This window comes from Mobula hypostoma, chromosome 23 (assembly GCF_963921235.1).
Source record: "Mobula hypostoma chromosome 23, sMobHyp1.1, whole genome shotgun sequence".
Lineage (NCBI taxonomy): Eukaryota > Metazoa > Chordata > Chondrichthyes > Myliobatiformes > Myliobatidae > Mobula > Mobula hypostoma.
The window spans coordinates 22,459,078-22,471,855 of NC_086119.1; the positions used below are offsets into that span (position 1 = coordinate 22,459,078).

A 12,778-nucleotide genomic window follows, 5' to 3' on the forward strand; every position below is an offset into this window, starting at 1 on the left:
GTTCCTTCTCTCTTGACCCCTACACCATCATAGATTCTCTTGCAAATTTCTCCAGCCCTCTCCATTCTCAACAGTGTTTAAACACGCTTGTTTTCTCACTCAGTCATCAGGCTGAAATATAAAACGGTTTTACTCTCATGGACACTGCCCAGGCTGCTGAAATCACTTTGGATGTTGGGTTTGCCTTCATTTAAATTTAACAGGACTTTGTGACTTACCCAGTCAGGATGAAAATAAATCAAGACCACTGAATATTAGTCTCTCCTTCAACCCCACCACGCTTTCTGCACATATTTTCCAAATGTATATTTAATGTTCATGAAAATTAAAATAATTTGTTTCTTGGGTGTGCAGCTATTGTTCACTAGCTACGTTTCCCAAGCTCCTTTTATAGAACACTCATTTTTTTAGAAATGCCTGCAAAATCATCAATAAAAAAATTGTACCCTTAAACTCTCTGAAGATGTTTGTTTCTCCAAATTAAGGATAACTAATTCTGCTCTGATAGGTACAGATTATTTAAAAAGTAACAGAATTAATCCTTTCCATGTTAGTAAGTCCACATTACTGTACAGCAAGAATTCATGTAAGAAATGTACTGAAATTGCTACTGTAACAGCACCAACCTGAGAATCCAGCTCCAATAATAATGTTCCTGTGATGGGGGTGATGATCCAGAATGAAATCCAGGTCCGGAGTACTCTGTAAGTCAAGAGATGGGATTCACCATGTGAAAAAAACAGTTTTGAGTGCTGTTTCTCCAGTAGATCCAACCTTGCCCAAGGTGTTATCTGATAAAGGAATCAACTTTACTGAAGTTTGAGATTGGAAACTTAAATGCCAAGGTGAATGAGTAAAGTGTCTTCCTCTCCTCAATAAGTGCCGTGTCAAATTTTACTGTGCAGGTTTCAAAAAACTGCCTGATGTCAGATCTCACTCTGAACCTGGCAAATATGCAAGCTGCCCACGGAAGTGAGATCTTGGGGAACACGACGAACAAGCAACCTAGAGCATTTTAATTGTCATCTCCCCTGTTTCTTCCAGACTGTGGGAGTAAGGATCCATCACTACCTCATAACAAGTTTCATCAAATCCAAGGTTTACATTTCTCATGCTTGCAGTTGGAGCTGAATTTCAAAGTCATTTTTCATATACAAGTTTTTATATCAAACCTATTATTCTATTGACTGCATTCATAAGAAGCATAACAAGTCACATTATATTTTTACTTTATGTTGTGAACAAGGGCACACACACTCAAAAATATGTACTATAAAGAAATATGTACTCAGAAATATGTACTATAATGATGCAGTAATCGATGATCAGAGGGAACCATGCCAACTACAAAATTAACTGGTTTAGATGATGGTGGGACAGTGAGGATAGAGGCTACTTTAGGATGTTTTGTGGTTTCTTGAGGAGCAATCCTGATTTTTATTCCAATAGCCCCTCTCATAAAGATGTTAAAAATATAGTGGAGGATATGCATCTCAATGACACTCCTGATCCTAGTTCCTGTTCCCAGCAACTTGGACTTGTCAAGGAATTACAATGGTTTCCTTGTACATGGCCCAATAATCATCAGAGTGTCACATCCACATAAAAGATTGACTCTTCTGTCTAGCTGTCAGAAAGAGCATGTTTAATGTTGGGACACAATTGAAGACAGTGTGACCAAAGAACAAATTGGGCCATTGTATTTCAGATGCCCACCTGGTGCAGAGTGCTAAGTGTTTTTCCCCTTTCCTCAGCCCATTCTGCTTACATTGTTTTAACCTAAAAGTTTAAACTACTTTCTAAAAAAAACTATTTGATATCAAATAGTTGATTCATTTATTCAAGCAAAGCACATCAAACCAAATTATCAATAAGCTCTGTGAATACAAATGGTAGCCAACTTGAAAATATGAACTATTGTATAAAGACTGCTTCTTAAGCGAAACAGACAGCAGGTTCAGTTTCCAAATTAAGTGATGTTATGAAATGAGAAAGGGTGATAATGGTGGAAAATGGATCTTCAACATGATTTCCTGCGTGTTTTTCTTAAAATTCGTATATATCATTGCTGTTTGCCAGAGAAATAATTCTATTTGGTTCAAAATATAGCCTCAAGAAACAAAATGATGTGAGTCTATATGTATTAAATTTGAGTTAGACTCTAAGCTAAGGCTTGGTCTGCTCTCTCTGGTGGACAGATAAGATCCCACAGCAATAAAGCACAGGCAACTTACCCATGGAGTCTTGGCCAGTTCTTCAATCAGTTGCACTAACACTGATTATTTAGTCATTATCTTGCTGTTAGTGAGGCTATGCTTTGCACAGACTGCCTGCCAAGTTTTCAACAGTGACTATACTGCAGAAATATTTCATTAGCAATAAAGCAAGGCGAGGTTGTGAAAAGCACAAAATAATTACAATTCCTTCTTTCTCAGAAGAAAATAGTACCTCCATGAATCATTATTACTCACAGGAGTTTTAAGTTTTCCCTGGTGCTCAAATTGAATAAATATTTCATTGTTTTACAATATCTTGCTTGTGGCTCTTGATATGCTGTAAAAATGAAGTGCAGCCATTGAATCAAGGCTAGCAAGCATCACCATGCTGATATGCAATGGCAATGGTATCAGTAGAAAAACTGATGATACTATTTTACAAAATACTCTTCATAACATCTTTGGAACTCTGAAACTAAATCAGTCTTCTTACTCACCTACTTCCAATTTGTTTTCAGTATATATTTCAAAGGACAACAAGATAATTATCAGATGTGATGCTAAAATTGTATTATTACGCAGTCTTGGCAAACATTAAGATTACTAGTTCAGGAGAATAATAAGAATGGAAGAGAGATTTTAGCAGTGCTGCTGAACAGGAGATTCTAATGGACATAATACTGATCCATTGGTAAAAGCAGTTATCTATAGTGTAAATGACACACATGTTCAAAGGAATACATGCAGTGGCCAGTTTATTAAGTACCTCCTGTACCTAATAAACTGTCCATAGCCTTCTGCTGCTGTAGCCCATCCACTCCAAGTTTCAACATGTCATGCATTCAGAGATGCTATTCTGCGCACCACTGTTGTTATATTTGGTTATTTGAATTAAAGTCACCTTCCTGCCACTCTCTGAATTTTTTTTTTGGTTTTTGCATCATTCTCTGTAAACCCTAGAGACCTTTGTGCGTGAAAATCCCAGGAGATCTGCAGTTTCTGAGATACTCAAACCATCCCATCGAGCACCAACAATCATTCCACGGTCAAAGTCACTTAGATCACATTTCTTCCCCATTGTGATATTTGGTCTTGATAACATCTGAACCTCTTGACCATGTCTGCATGCTTTTATGCATTCAGTTGCATAATGAGCAGTTGTACAGGTATACTTAATAAAGTGGCTACTAAGCGCAAGTTCGAATCTGTGGCTCAAAAAATTATACTTTAGACAAGTATGTGAGGCACAAGGAGAAAAATGAAAATAAATACAGGGACAAGTTTAATATAGAAGGTAAAACAAGGTCAATATAACTGAGAACAATATTGCACTTGATGAGACGAGCCATATTTTGTTCCGATCCAAGGGGTATTTCAATTGAAGTCCAACGTATGGATATGGTAATCAAAAGCAAAAATGTTCCCTTTGGTAGTGTCTGCATTACAAATAAGAGTGTAGAAATCATGGGTATTTTAAATAATTACTATGCACCAATATTTTCATCAAATGATCTTAAAGGAATTCATTGAGAGTTCCCTTAAGATCCCAAAGTTATTATTTCCCAAAGTTTGATTGATTCAGGATTGGTTTCTTTATTTTGGAAAACAATCCCACTTTCTAAGGAAGGTAACAAGGAATTGTCGCTCAGCTAACTTTTCATCTGTTGTCAGAAATTCACTCATGGGTATAATTAAGGACAGATTGACTGCTGGACCTGAAAACCTCCAAAAGATCATAGACAGCCAGAAATGATTTGTACAGAGTAGTTGTGTCTGATGGAATTGTTTAAAGATTGGCCAGAATATGCTTTCAAAATCAATGTTGTTTTTATAGGGAGCATTTCATAAAGCTCCTCATACAAGATTGACAGTTACAGTTGAAGCCTATGGACTCAATGTAGATCGTCTTGACCAAGAAATTGGTTGAGCACTCTAAGGCTGAGATCAGGAATAAAGAGCAACTAATCAAACAGGTTGAGAGCAACCACTGCTGTATCAGAAGGGGCCGTGATGGGGGCCATAACCATTCATTATTAATAAAGATCTTGAATGACAGGACTGAAAGATGCACGTACCCAGGTGTGCCAATGACACAAAGGTAGATCACACTTTAAGCGTAGCGGATAAAAGCAATCTATTATAAAGATATTGATAAATTAGTTCAATGGGCAAAACTATGAGAAATAAATTTCAATTTGGGATGCATAAAACAATTAATTTTTGATTTAAAAACTGAAAAGTATACTTTCTAAACTAGAAATGTGATGGAAACAGTGAAAGTTAGAAAGTGCACTGGGATCTTAGCACATCATGGGATCCATGATCCACCTGAGGGGCAAACTCAGAAAATTATCTGGAACACCACAATGGACATTAGTTACGTAATATAGACTTGAGTACAACCACTTCAGGATAATACACTTAGTGGCAATTTTATTAGATACACCTGCTTGTCAATGCAAATATCTAATTAGACAATCATATAGCGTAGACTCAATGCATAAAAGCATGAAGATATGGTCAAGAGGTTCAGTTGTTGTTCAGACCAAACATCAGAATGGGGAAGAAATGTGATCTAAGTGACTTTGACTATGGAATGATTGTTTGTGCCAGATAGGGTGCTTTGAATATCTCAGAACCTGATCTCCTGGGATTTTCGTACACAACAGTCTCTATAGTTTACAGAGACTGGTATGAAAAATGAAAAACAAAGAAAAACTATCCAGTGAGCAGAAGTTCTGTCAGCAAAAATGCCTTGTTCATGAGAGAGGTCAGAGGAGGATGGCCAGACTGGTTCAAGCTTCCAGGAAGGTGACAGTAACTCAGATAACCACGTTACAACTCTGCAACAGTGGTGTGCAGAACAGCATCTCTGAACACACAACACATCGAACCTTGGTGGTTGGGCTGCAGGTGGTTTATCCAATTGATGTGCCTAATAAAATGGCCACTGACCTTGAGGAAGACAAGATTTACCAGAAAGATACCCGAATTCTAAGAACTAAATTATGAGGGGAGGTTACACAAATCAATATCCTCATCATATTAAGGAAATGATAATATAGAAGAGAGAAACACTCTAGTGTTTAGAAAGTTGAGGGTGAGGAGCCATAGTCTACAAATTAGACCCTTGCCTTTCAGGAATTGGCATGAAACGTAGACGTATGTAAGTTTGGAACTCCTGCACAAGGCACGTGATGTTTTTCAAGTAGTTAATTCTGTTGCCGTAAATTCTTATTTCTAACCATGTTGGGTATACAAAGTTAGGCTATGATCTGGTTAAGTGGAGGAACAAGGTCAGAATAAACAACTGCTATTCCTACTCTACTGGAAAGAAGCAATTGAATTTTTTTTTCCATCATCCTTGTGGACTAATGTAAATAGAAGGACTATATTTGCACATTAATTGCAGCTTTCATACAGCATATTGGAAAAAAAAGTGATTGCATTACTTTTGAAGAAGTAATAAGGCAGAATGCAGTTCAAAACTTGAGATCAGTAATACTCCCAATGCCAACATTTCATGTGCTGATTTTAGTCAGAGATGGAATTTAAAGTTCTTTGATGCAGGCTTCAAAAGAGTTCAAACCACTAGTACCTGGCTTTAGAGAGTAATTTTTACATTAATATTTATAAGGGATTATTCTTGCTTTTGTAATTCAAAGAAATGTAGATTCTTAGAATCACAAAGCAACACAGATGTCCACTTAGTTTTTAAAAGTCATTCTGGCTACTTATAGTTAAGGAAATGGATACTTTACTGTGTACATGCAGTATTCAATAACAGCAGGCTTGGGATCCAAACCGGGAAACTCTTTAGATAAGAAGTCACTAAGAAGGTTTACATCCTGAGAAGGCAGTCGAAAAGCGATGTCACGTTCATCTGGGTCAGCATCATTTCCATTGTGGTAGCATACCTAAAAAGGAGGATTTTTTAAAATTCAAGGTTATCTGTAATACTTATTTAGCCTTTGATAAGAATGTGTAGGTATATAAAGTATATTCCTCATTTTCTCTTTCAAACCAAACTATCATGATGCCACTTTTTTGGACTAATCGTTGCTCTAAGTCACATGTAGTGTAAATAAGGTACAGTTAATAGCTACACCATCTGAATTCCCTCAGGGCTCTTCAAGCTAACAGATGGCAGCAATTTTTATCTCATGAATGATTGTTGCATTCATGTATCTGGCCCAGGAATGAGACAATGGCATTCTCATTCTCTGTGCAATCCTGTTTACTGTCAGGAATGATGTCTTACAAAAGACAGGAAACACACAGCTCCACACCCAAAAGAATGACATGAATGTATACAATTATCAAGGAAACACACAAGATCCAATTGCAGTCCTCCACCCAACACAATTTGATGGGAGAAACTATCCATACTGGACCCTCTACTTGTTAAAACTAATGTCACTTAGTGATTCTTATGACAGATAGCTGCACAACGAGCTAGCTCAACTGTCAGATTTGAGCAAGGTGAGAAGTCTCACCCACCAACCAGGCTGTAAAAGATCTTCACTCAATCACTGTCACTGTGGAGACTCCAGCTCATTACCACAGATGCAGAAAATGAATAAGATTCAGGCTGCTATATGTACTGTTTATGTTGGGTACGGGCAATTTTTCTTGAAACAGGAAGTTTACTGGGAATGTATCCAACCATAGCAGAGGAGGAGCTGCTTTGTATTTTGGCTAAATACAGTTTTTGAACATTTCTCTGTCATACAAAAATAGTTACTGCAATGAATTCCAGCATCAAGAGCAAACGTTCAAGTCGATTTTGATTGCTGGTGTAAAATGATGTAATGTGTGATAATCAAATCGACGGAGGAGCTATTAACTCTTCACATACAAGAGGTTTCAAGCATTCCCAGAATTTATTTTTGGAGTAATAATTCTATCTTCCTCATGAAACAGGTTTAGATACCCTTTCATCTTGGGTGGCTCATTGCCAAGTTGCCTCTGTCTATTTTTAGCCTGTGAATTGTGTAAAAACATTTATTTTTTACAAGCTATATGTGAGTATTGAAATGGTTTATAAAGAATGAATGCCTTGGTATGCTTCCTGCAGTCAAGGTGGTATTTCGTTGAACATTTCCTTACCAATATTATACACAGCAAATCTTCTCCAACAAGCCTTAATTCCAATCTCAGAGAAAAGTGTAGTACACTTACACTTTTATTTCCCACACCAATTACATTTATTGCTTTTCTGAGTAAAACAGTCAATTTAACATCCCGCTGTGGAAAAGAAACGTGTGGTCTGGGTCTACCCCAGCAATGAAATGAGTTGAGGCTTCCCACCCCATTTACATTCAGGATCCTTTCAGCTCACAGACGTGAATCTTTCATTTTATTCATCAGGATTGGATTTAAATATTAATCTCAGCAGAAAGTGTGTTCAAAGCCGCTGCCTTTAACTCTCTAATGTCCAATGACAATACATAAATACTTTGAACGTGCTTGTGCAACATGCTCACTGTGGGGTGGCATGGTTGCGTAACACTTTTACAGCGCCACTCACCAGGGTTCAATTCCGTCGCTGTCTGCAAGAAGTTCCCACGTACTCCCTGTGACCACATGGGTATCCTACGGGTACCTCAGTGTCCTCCCACTTTCCAAAGAGGTATGGTTTAGTAGGTGAATTGGTCAAATGGGTGTAATTGGGCCAGAGGGGCCTGTTACTGTGCTGCATCTCTAAACAAGTTAATAAAATGCTCATACACACAGTCACACACTTGATTTCTTCTGGGATTGTATACAGACATCCAAACCAGAAGTCAGAACTGTTTTGCAAAACTGAGGACAGCTGAGATCCTATTTTCAATAATAACTTCCTTCTAGTTATTGGAATACTTAATGTTAAACATTTCCAGCCAGATTACAGAATCTGAAGCAATTTAAAAATCAGAGGAAAGCTGGCTAGGGTGAAGAATTCATCATCATCAGCATTAGGTGATGCAAAATCAAGCCACTACAGCACCACTCTAGCAACAGATGCACTGAAGCATGAGAGGATCACTGGGGTCTACCATTTCCATTACAAATGTGGCCTGAAGAACTGATTGTAGAAAAGCAGTACTGGCAACAAAGTGTCATAAGTAATAGATTTGTAAACAACCAAAGATTTCCACTTCTCTCTTTACATGACATACATGATAAGGAAATTAGGTGTTGGCAATATAAAAGCTGGATTTTGTTTTTATTTATTGCATGTGCACACATACGTGCAGGTAGGTGTGAGTGTGCACATACATGTGTTTAGTGAACCTCCACATATAATTTTTTTAAAATATCCTAATTTCACTGTATGGATATTGATATTGGTACTGATATTGTACGGCTATGGCCATCTAGAATGACGAGAACAGCAGATGCTGGGAACACCACCACTTGAAAATCCCCCTCCAAGTCACTCATCATCCTGACTTGGAAACATATCACCATTCCTTCATTGTCGCTGGGTCAAAATCATGGAATTTCCTCCCTAACAGCACTGTGGGTATACCTACACCTTAGGAACTGCAGTGGTTCAAGAAGGCAGCTTATCACCACCTTCTCAAGGGCAACTAGGGATGGGCAATAAATGCCAGTTTAGCTGGCGACACCCACATCCTGTAAATGAATAAGTTTAAAAAAAATCTTTCTTCCTTAATATCTACACTATTATATTTAGAGAAAGCATCAATGCATATTCTTTAAAACATACAAAAACATCAGGAGCATAAGCTGAACGTTGGATAGCAATATTCAGTGGAATTATCCTTCCAACTCTAGATGGTTATGCAAAAAGTGGGCGGCTTGGTAGTGTAGTGGTTAGTACAACACTTTACAGTTCGGGGAATCCAGGTTCAATTCCCGCTGCTGTCCTGAAAGGAGTTTGTACGTTCTCCCTGTGACCGCATGGGTTTCCTCCGGGTGGTCTGGTTTCCCTCCACAGCTCTAAGACGTACTGGTTGGTAGGTTAATAAGTCATTGTAAATTGTCCCATAATTAGGCTAGGATTAAATCAGGGGATTGCTGGATGGTGTGGCTTGAAAGGCTGTAAGTGTCTATTCCATGCTGTATGTTCTGTCAATAATAGAAAGATAAATAAGAACTCTCACTCGAAGATAAGTGTATAACTATAGAAGATCAGTAGGCAAGAACCTCGGATTGTTCCATCACACATTATCACAATTAAGGACAGTTTACAATTCACAGGCAATGAATGGCCTATTAAATGTCACCACAGATGATTTAGCTGAGATACTTTCACCTCGGACACTGACTGTCGAGGCCAAGCTGTTAACAGTAAAGATATAATGGCACAGCCCGGGCTAGGTAGCCAGTCAGGAAATGATTGTGTGCTCATATTGTGCAAAATGGGAGTAAAGAGCAGGAGGTGTGATCATCCGAACTGGTTGCATTCTGAAGAGTAGACTTAGTTGAACTGAAGATGAAGGAGGCGTTAGCCTAGTCAGTCATCTCAAAGCATGTTCTGCCCAATCTATCAGACAGAGCACTACAGTACTGGACAAAAATCTTACTTAAGACACTCTAGATTTTTTTTACATGGTTTCAGGTGGTATAGCATCCGCCTTGCCCTGATCTCAACATCATCGAGGCTATCTGGGATTACCTGGAGAGACCGAAAAAAGCAAAGAAGAACAACTATGGCAAGTACTTTATCAGTTTAATTAAGTATTTGTAATAAAAGTATAGCTTAAGTAATTTGTAACACAGTTGAGTAAATTCAGAATATTTGTAGATGGACTAACAATCAAGTTAAACTAAATTGTCTGGTGGTGGGATCTTAGTCATCTGTCCAATATTAAACTGTAAAGCTAAGCATGTATAAAAAGACAATAAAATGGAAACAAAAATCACTTTTTATGTGACATAAACTTTTGTTCTCAGACGCGTGAGAATCCAATAGAAGAGCTTAAGTCTAGGGTAAAATTCTATATCTGTCAAGTACATATTCATCTGTTCTCCATTGTAAAAATCAGACACCAAATAGTAGTCGTACCTCCACATTCATTAATCCATTTAGATTTGTGTGTGATTAAGACTATGTACGTATCAATACTTGTTTCTACACCTTGCAGACATGCCATTTTTAATAATATTTCTCTACTGAGGATTTATCAGCCATTTCAGATCTACAGTCAGAGCTGTAACTTCAATGGGCTTCACATCAAAATGAAGAACAATCTCCATGTACTAACCTTCACAAGTCCTGGATATTCATTAGAAGGAAGTCCATAGAATTGATGTTGAACTGAACTGTTGATCATCCTCAAAAAACACGGAAACCTGTTGGAAATTCCGTACGTTCCAGGGACTTTCTCCTTCCAGTAGCAAACAACAATCCTCAGGGTCTAGCAAGATTAGAAACACGATAAATGAGATGGTAAACTCTCCAATGAAACACATGATTTTGCTGCACAACAACGTATTCATGAGTGATCAGACAGAAACACAGGATAATACAGAAGCTAGGGAGCAAGTGTGTGCATGTACATTTGTGGTGTCCTGAGCCCATCCACTTCAATGTTTGATGTGTTGTACATTTAGAGATGCTCTTCTTTTTCTCACTTTCAGCTGGAACCAATGTGGCCATTTTCATCTGAACTCTTCTGATTAACAAGGCATTCTCACAACAGAACAGCCACTCATTGGATGCCTTCTGTTTCTTGCACCATTCTCTGTAAACTCTAGAGACTGCTGTGTATGAAAATCCCAGGAGATCAGCAGTTTCTGAAATACTCAAAGCTTCCCATCTAGCACCAATAATCAGTCCGTGGTTAAAGTCACTGAGATCACATTCCTTCCCCATTCTGAACGACAACTGAACCTCTTGACCATGTCTGCATGCTTTTATGCATTGATTGCTGCCTCTTGATTGGCTGATCAGCTATTTGCATTAATGAGGTGTACAGGTATGACGGAGAGCACTCTGTAAAAACACTCCTTACACTCACACAAGCATTGCTTGTCATTCTGCTGTTGTTTGCTGAGTGTACGCGCTTCAATCTCTTCCCCGGTATATTCTCATAATGAGTCCTAAACCGAGCTGATGCACTGGGGTTGGCTTTATGGTGCCTTTCCCACCAAAAACTGCAGAATATTCCATTTCTTTGCCGACATGTTGCTTGTATATTGTATGTAAGGTAGACACTTCTGTCTACGTTGTAATATGATTGTAACTACTTTGTGGGGTGTGTCACATTCTAATTCATGTGTAACTCTTAAGTTAACTTTATTAGTAATTAAAGTTGGTATGGCCTAGTGTGTAAAAAAAGGGAGATCACTGCCCTTAATGAGAGAGAGGTAGGGGCTGCCAGGAGTTCACATTGGACTGACAAAATCTGCAGCTATTATCATGTTTTCTGGTAGATACCATTTTGTAAATATTGGCTGTTTTCTTTTCACTGTTTTCACTGATTTCTGCAAGTTTGATTTTTGACGCACCTAACAAACACCCTTGCGCTAAAGTGCTAAATGACTCCATCCATTTTCCCTTTGGTCATAACCCATGTATCTAACAACAGGCGAACCTAATAAAGTACATGTGAAAGTCAAAAGCACTCTATAATGTGGCAGCTCTGCTAGATTTTTTACACAACCTCCTGTAAAAGCATAAATATGGACTACCCTGGTAAGCGTAGATTGCCTGGTTGGAATGGCTGAACAATCTCTTGGAAAATTACTGTGCTTTGAGTAAAATGAAACACTCTGAAGTGTCACTGCAATGAAACCAAGATGAATGGTTACAAGCAGACGTTGTCTTGTTCCTCTGCATGTGCAGTATCCCTGTTTTAACGACTAATGCCCACAACTCCCCACTGACACCGCTGCAATTCCGTTGTCAAGGAGAAGGGTGAAACATTCCATACTGAAGCATTTTTTTTAAACAAACATTGCAGTTGGAACTCTTGCCTGTTATTTGTAGCCACATTTCTCATAGTCTCAACATACAATAAGAACTGACAGCCAGTAGTTAATAACTTCCCATCTTGTCTTCCTTCATCTTTCCCATTGCTGGAAAGCGGCGCATCCCTAAATTAAATCTTGCATTTTTTTAACTGCAGCAAATTTAGGCACAGTATCCATGAACTAAATATAAAGAAATATGGTTTTGGATTTCAGACCTAACCAGTTCCCCTCTACCACCACTCTCCTCCATCTAGCGGAATTAGTCCTTACTCTTAATAATTTCTCCTTTGGCTCCTCCCACTTCCTCCAAACTAAAGGTGTAGCCATGGGCACCCATATAGGTCCCAGCTTATGCCTGCCTTTTTGTTGGCTTTGTGGAACAATCCATGTTCCAAGCCTATACTGGTATCTGTCCCCCACTTTTCCTTCGCTACATTAACGACTGCATTGGCGCTGCTTCCTGCATGCATGCTGAGCTCGTTGACTTCATTAACTTTGCCTCCAACTTTCAGCTTGCCCTCAAGTTTACCTGGTCCATTTCCAACACCTCCCTCCCATTTCTTGATCTTTCTGTCTCTATCTCTGGAGACAGCTTATCTACTGACGTCTACTATAAGCCTACGGACTCTCAGAGC

General features: G+C 38.5%; 1 protein-coding gene across 2 annotated transcripts in view; it reads right to left on the minus strand.

Moving 5' to 3' along the window:
• Positions 1–12,778, minus strand: part of pipox (pipecolic acid oxidase) — a 70,243-nt gene that overhangs the window by 8,797 nt on the left and 48,668 nt on the right. The window contains exons 5-7 of one of the 2 annotated variants that reach the window (XM_063031917.1): positions 10,433–10,585; positions 5,978–6,133; positions 627–702 (exon numbers count right to left, since the gene is read on the minus strand). In XM_063031917.1, coding sequence (XP_062887987.1) covers positions 627–702; positions 5,978–6,133; positions 10,433–10,585 — 385 coding nt within the window. The remainder of the gene's footprint in view (positions 1–626; positions 703–5,977; positions 6,134–10,432; positions 10,586–12,778) is intronic. The other variant, XM_063031918.1, reaches the window with a different exon arrangement.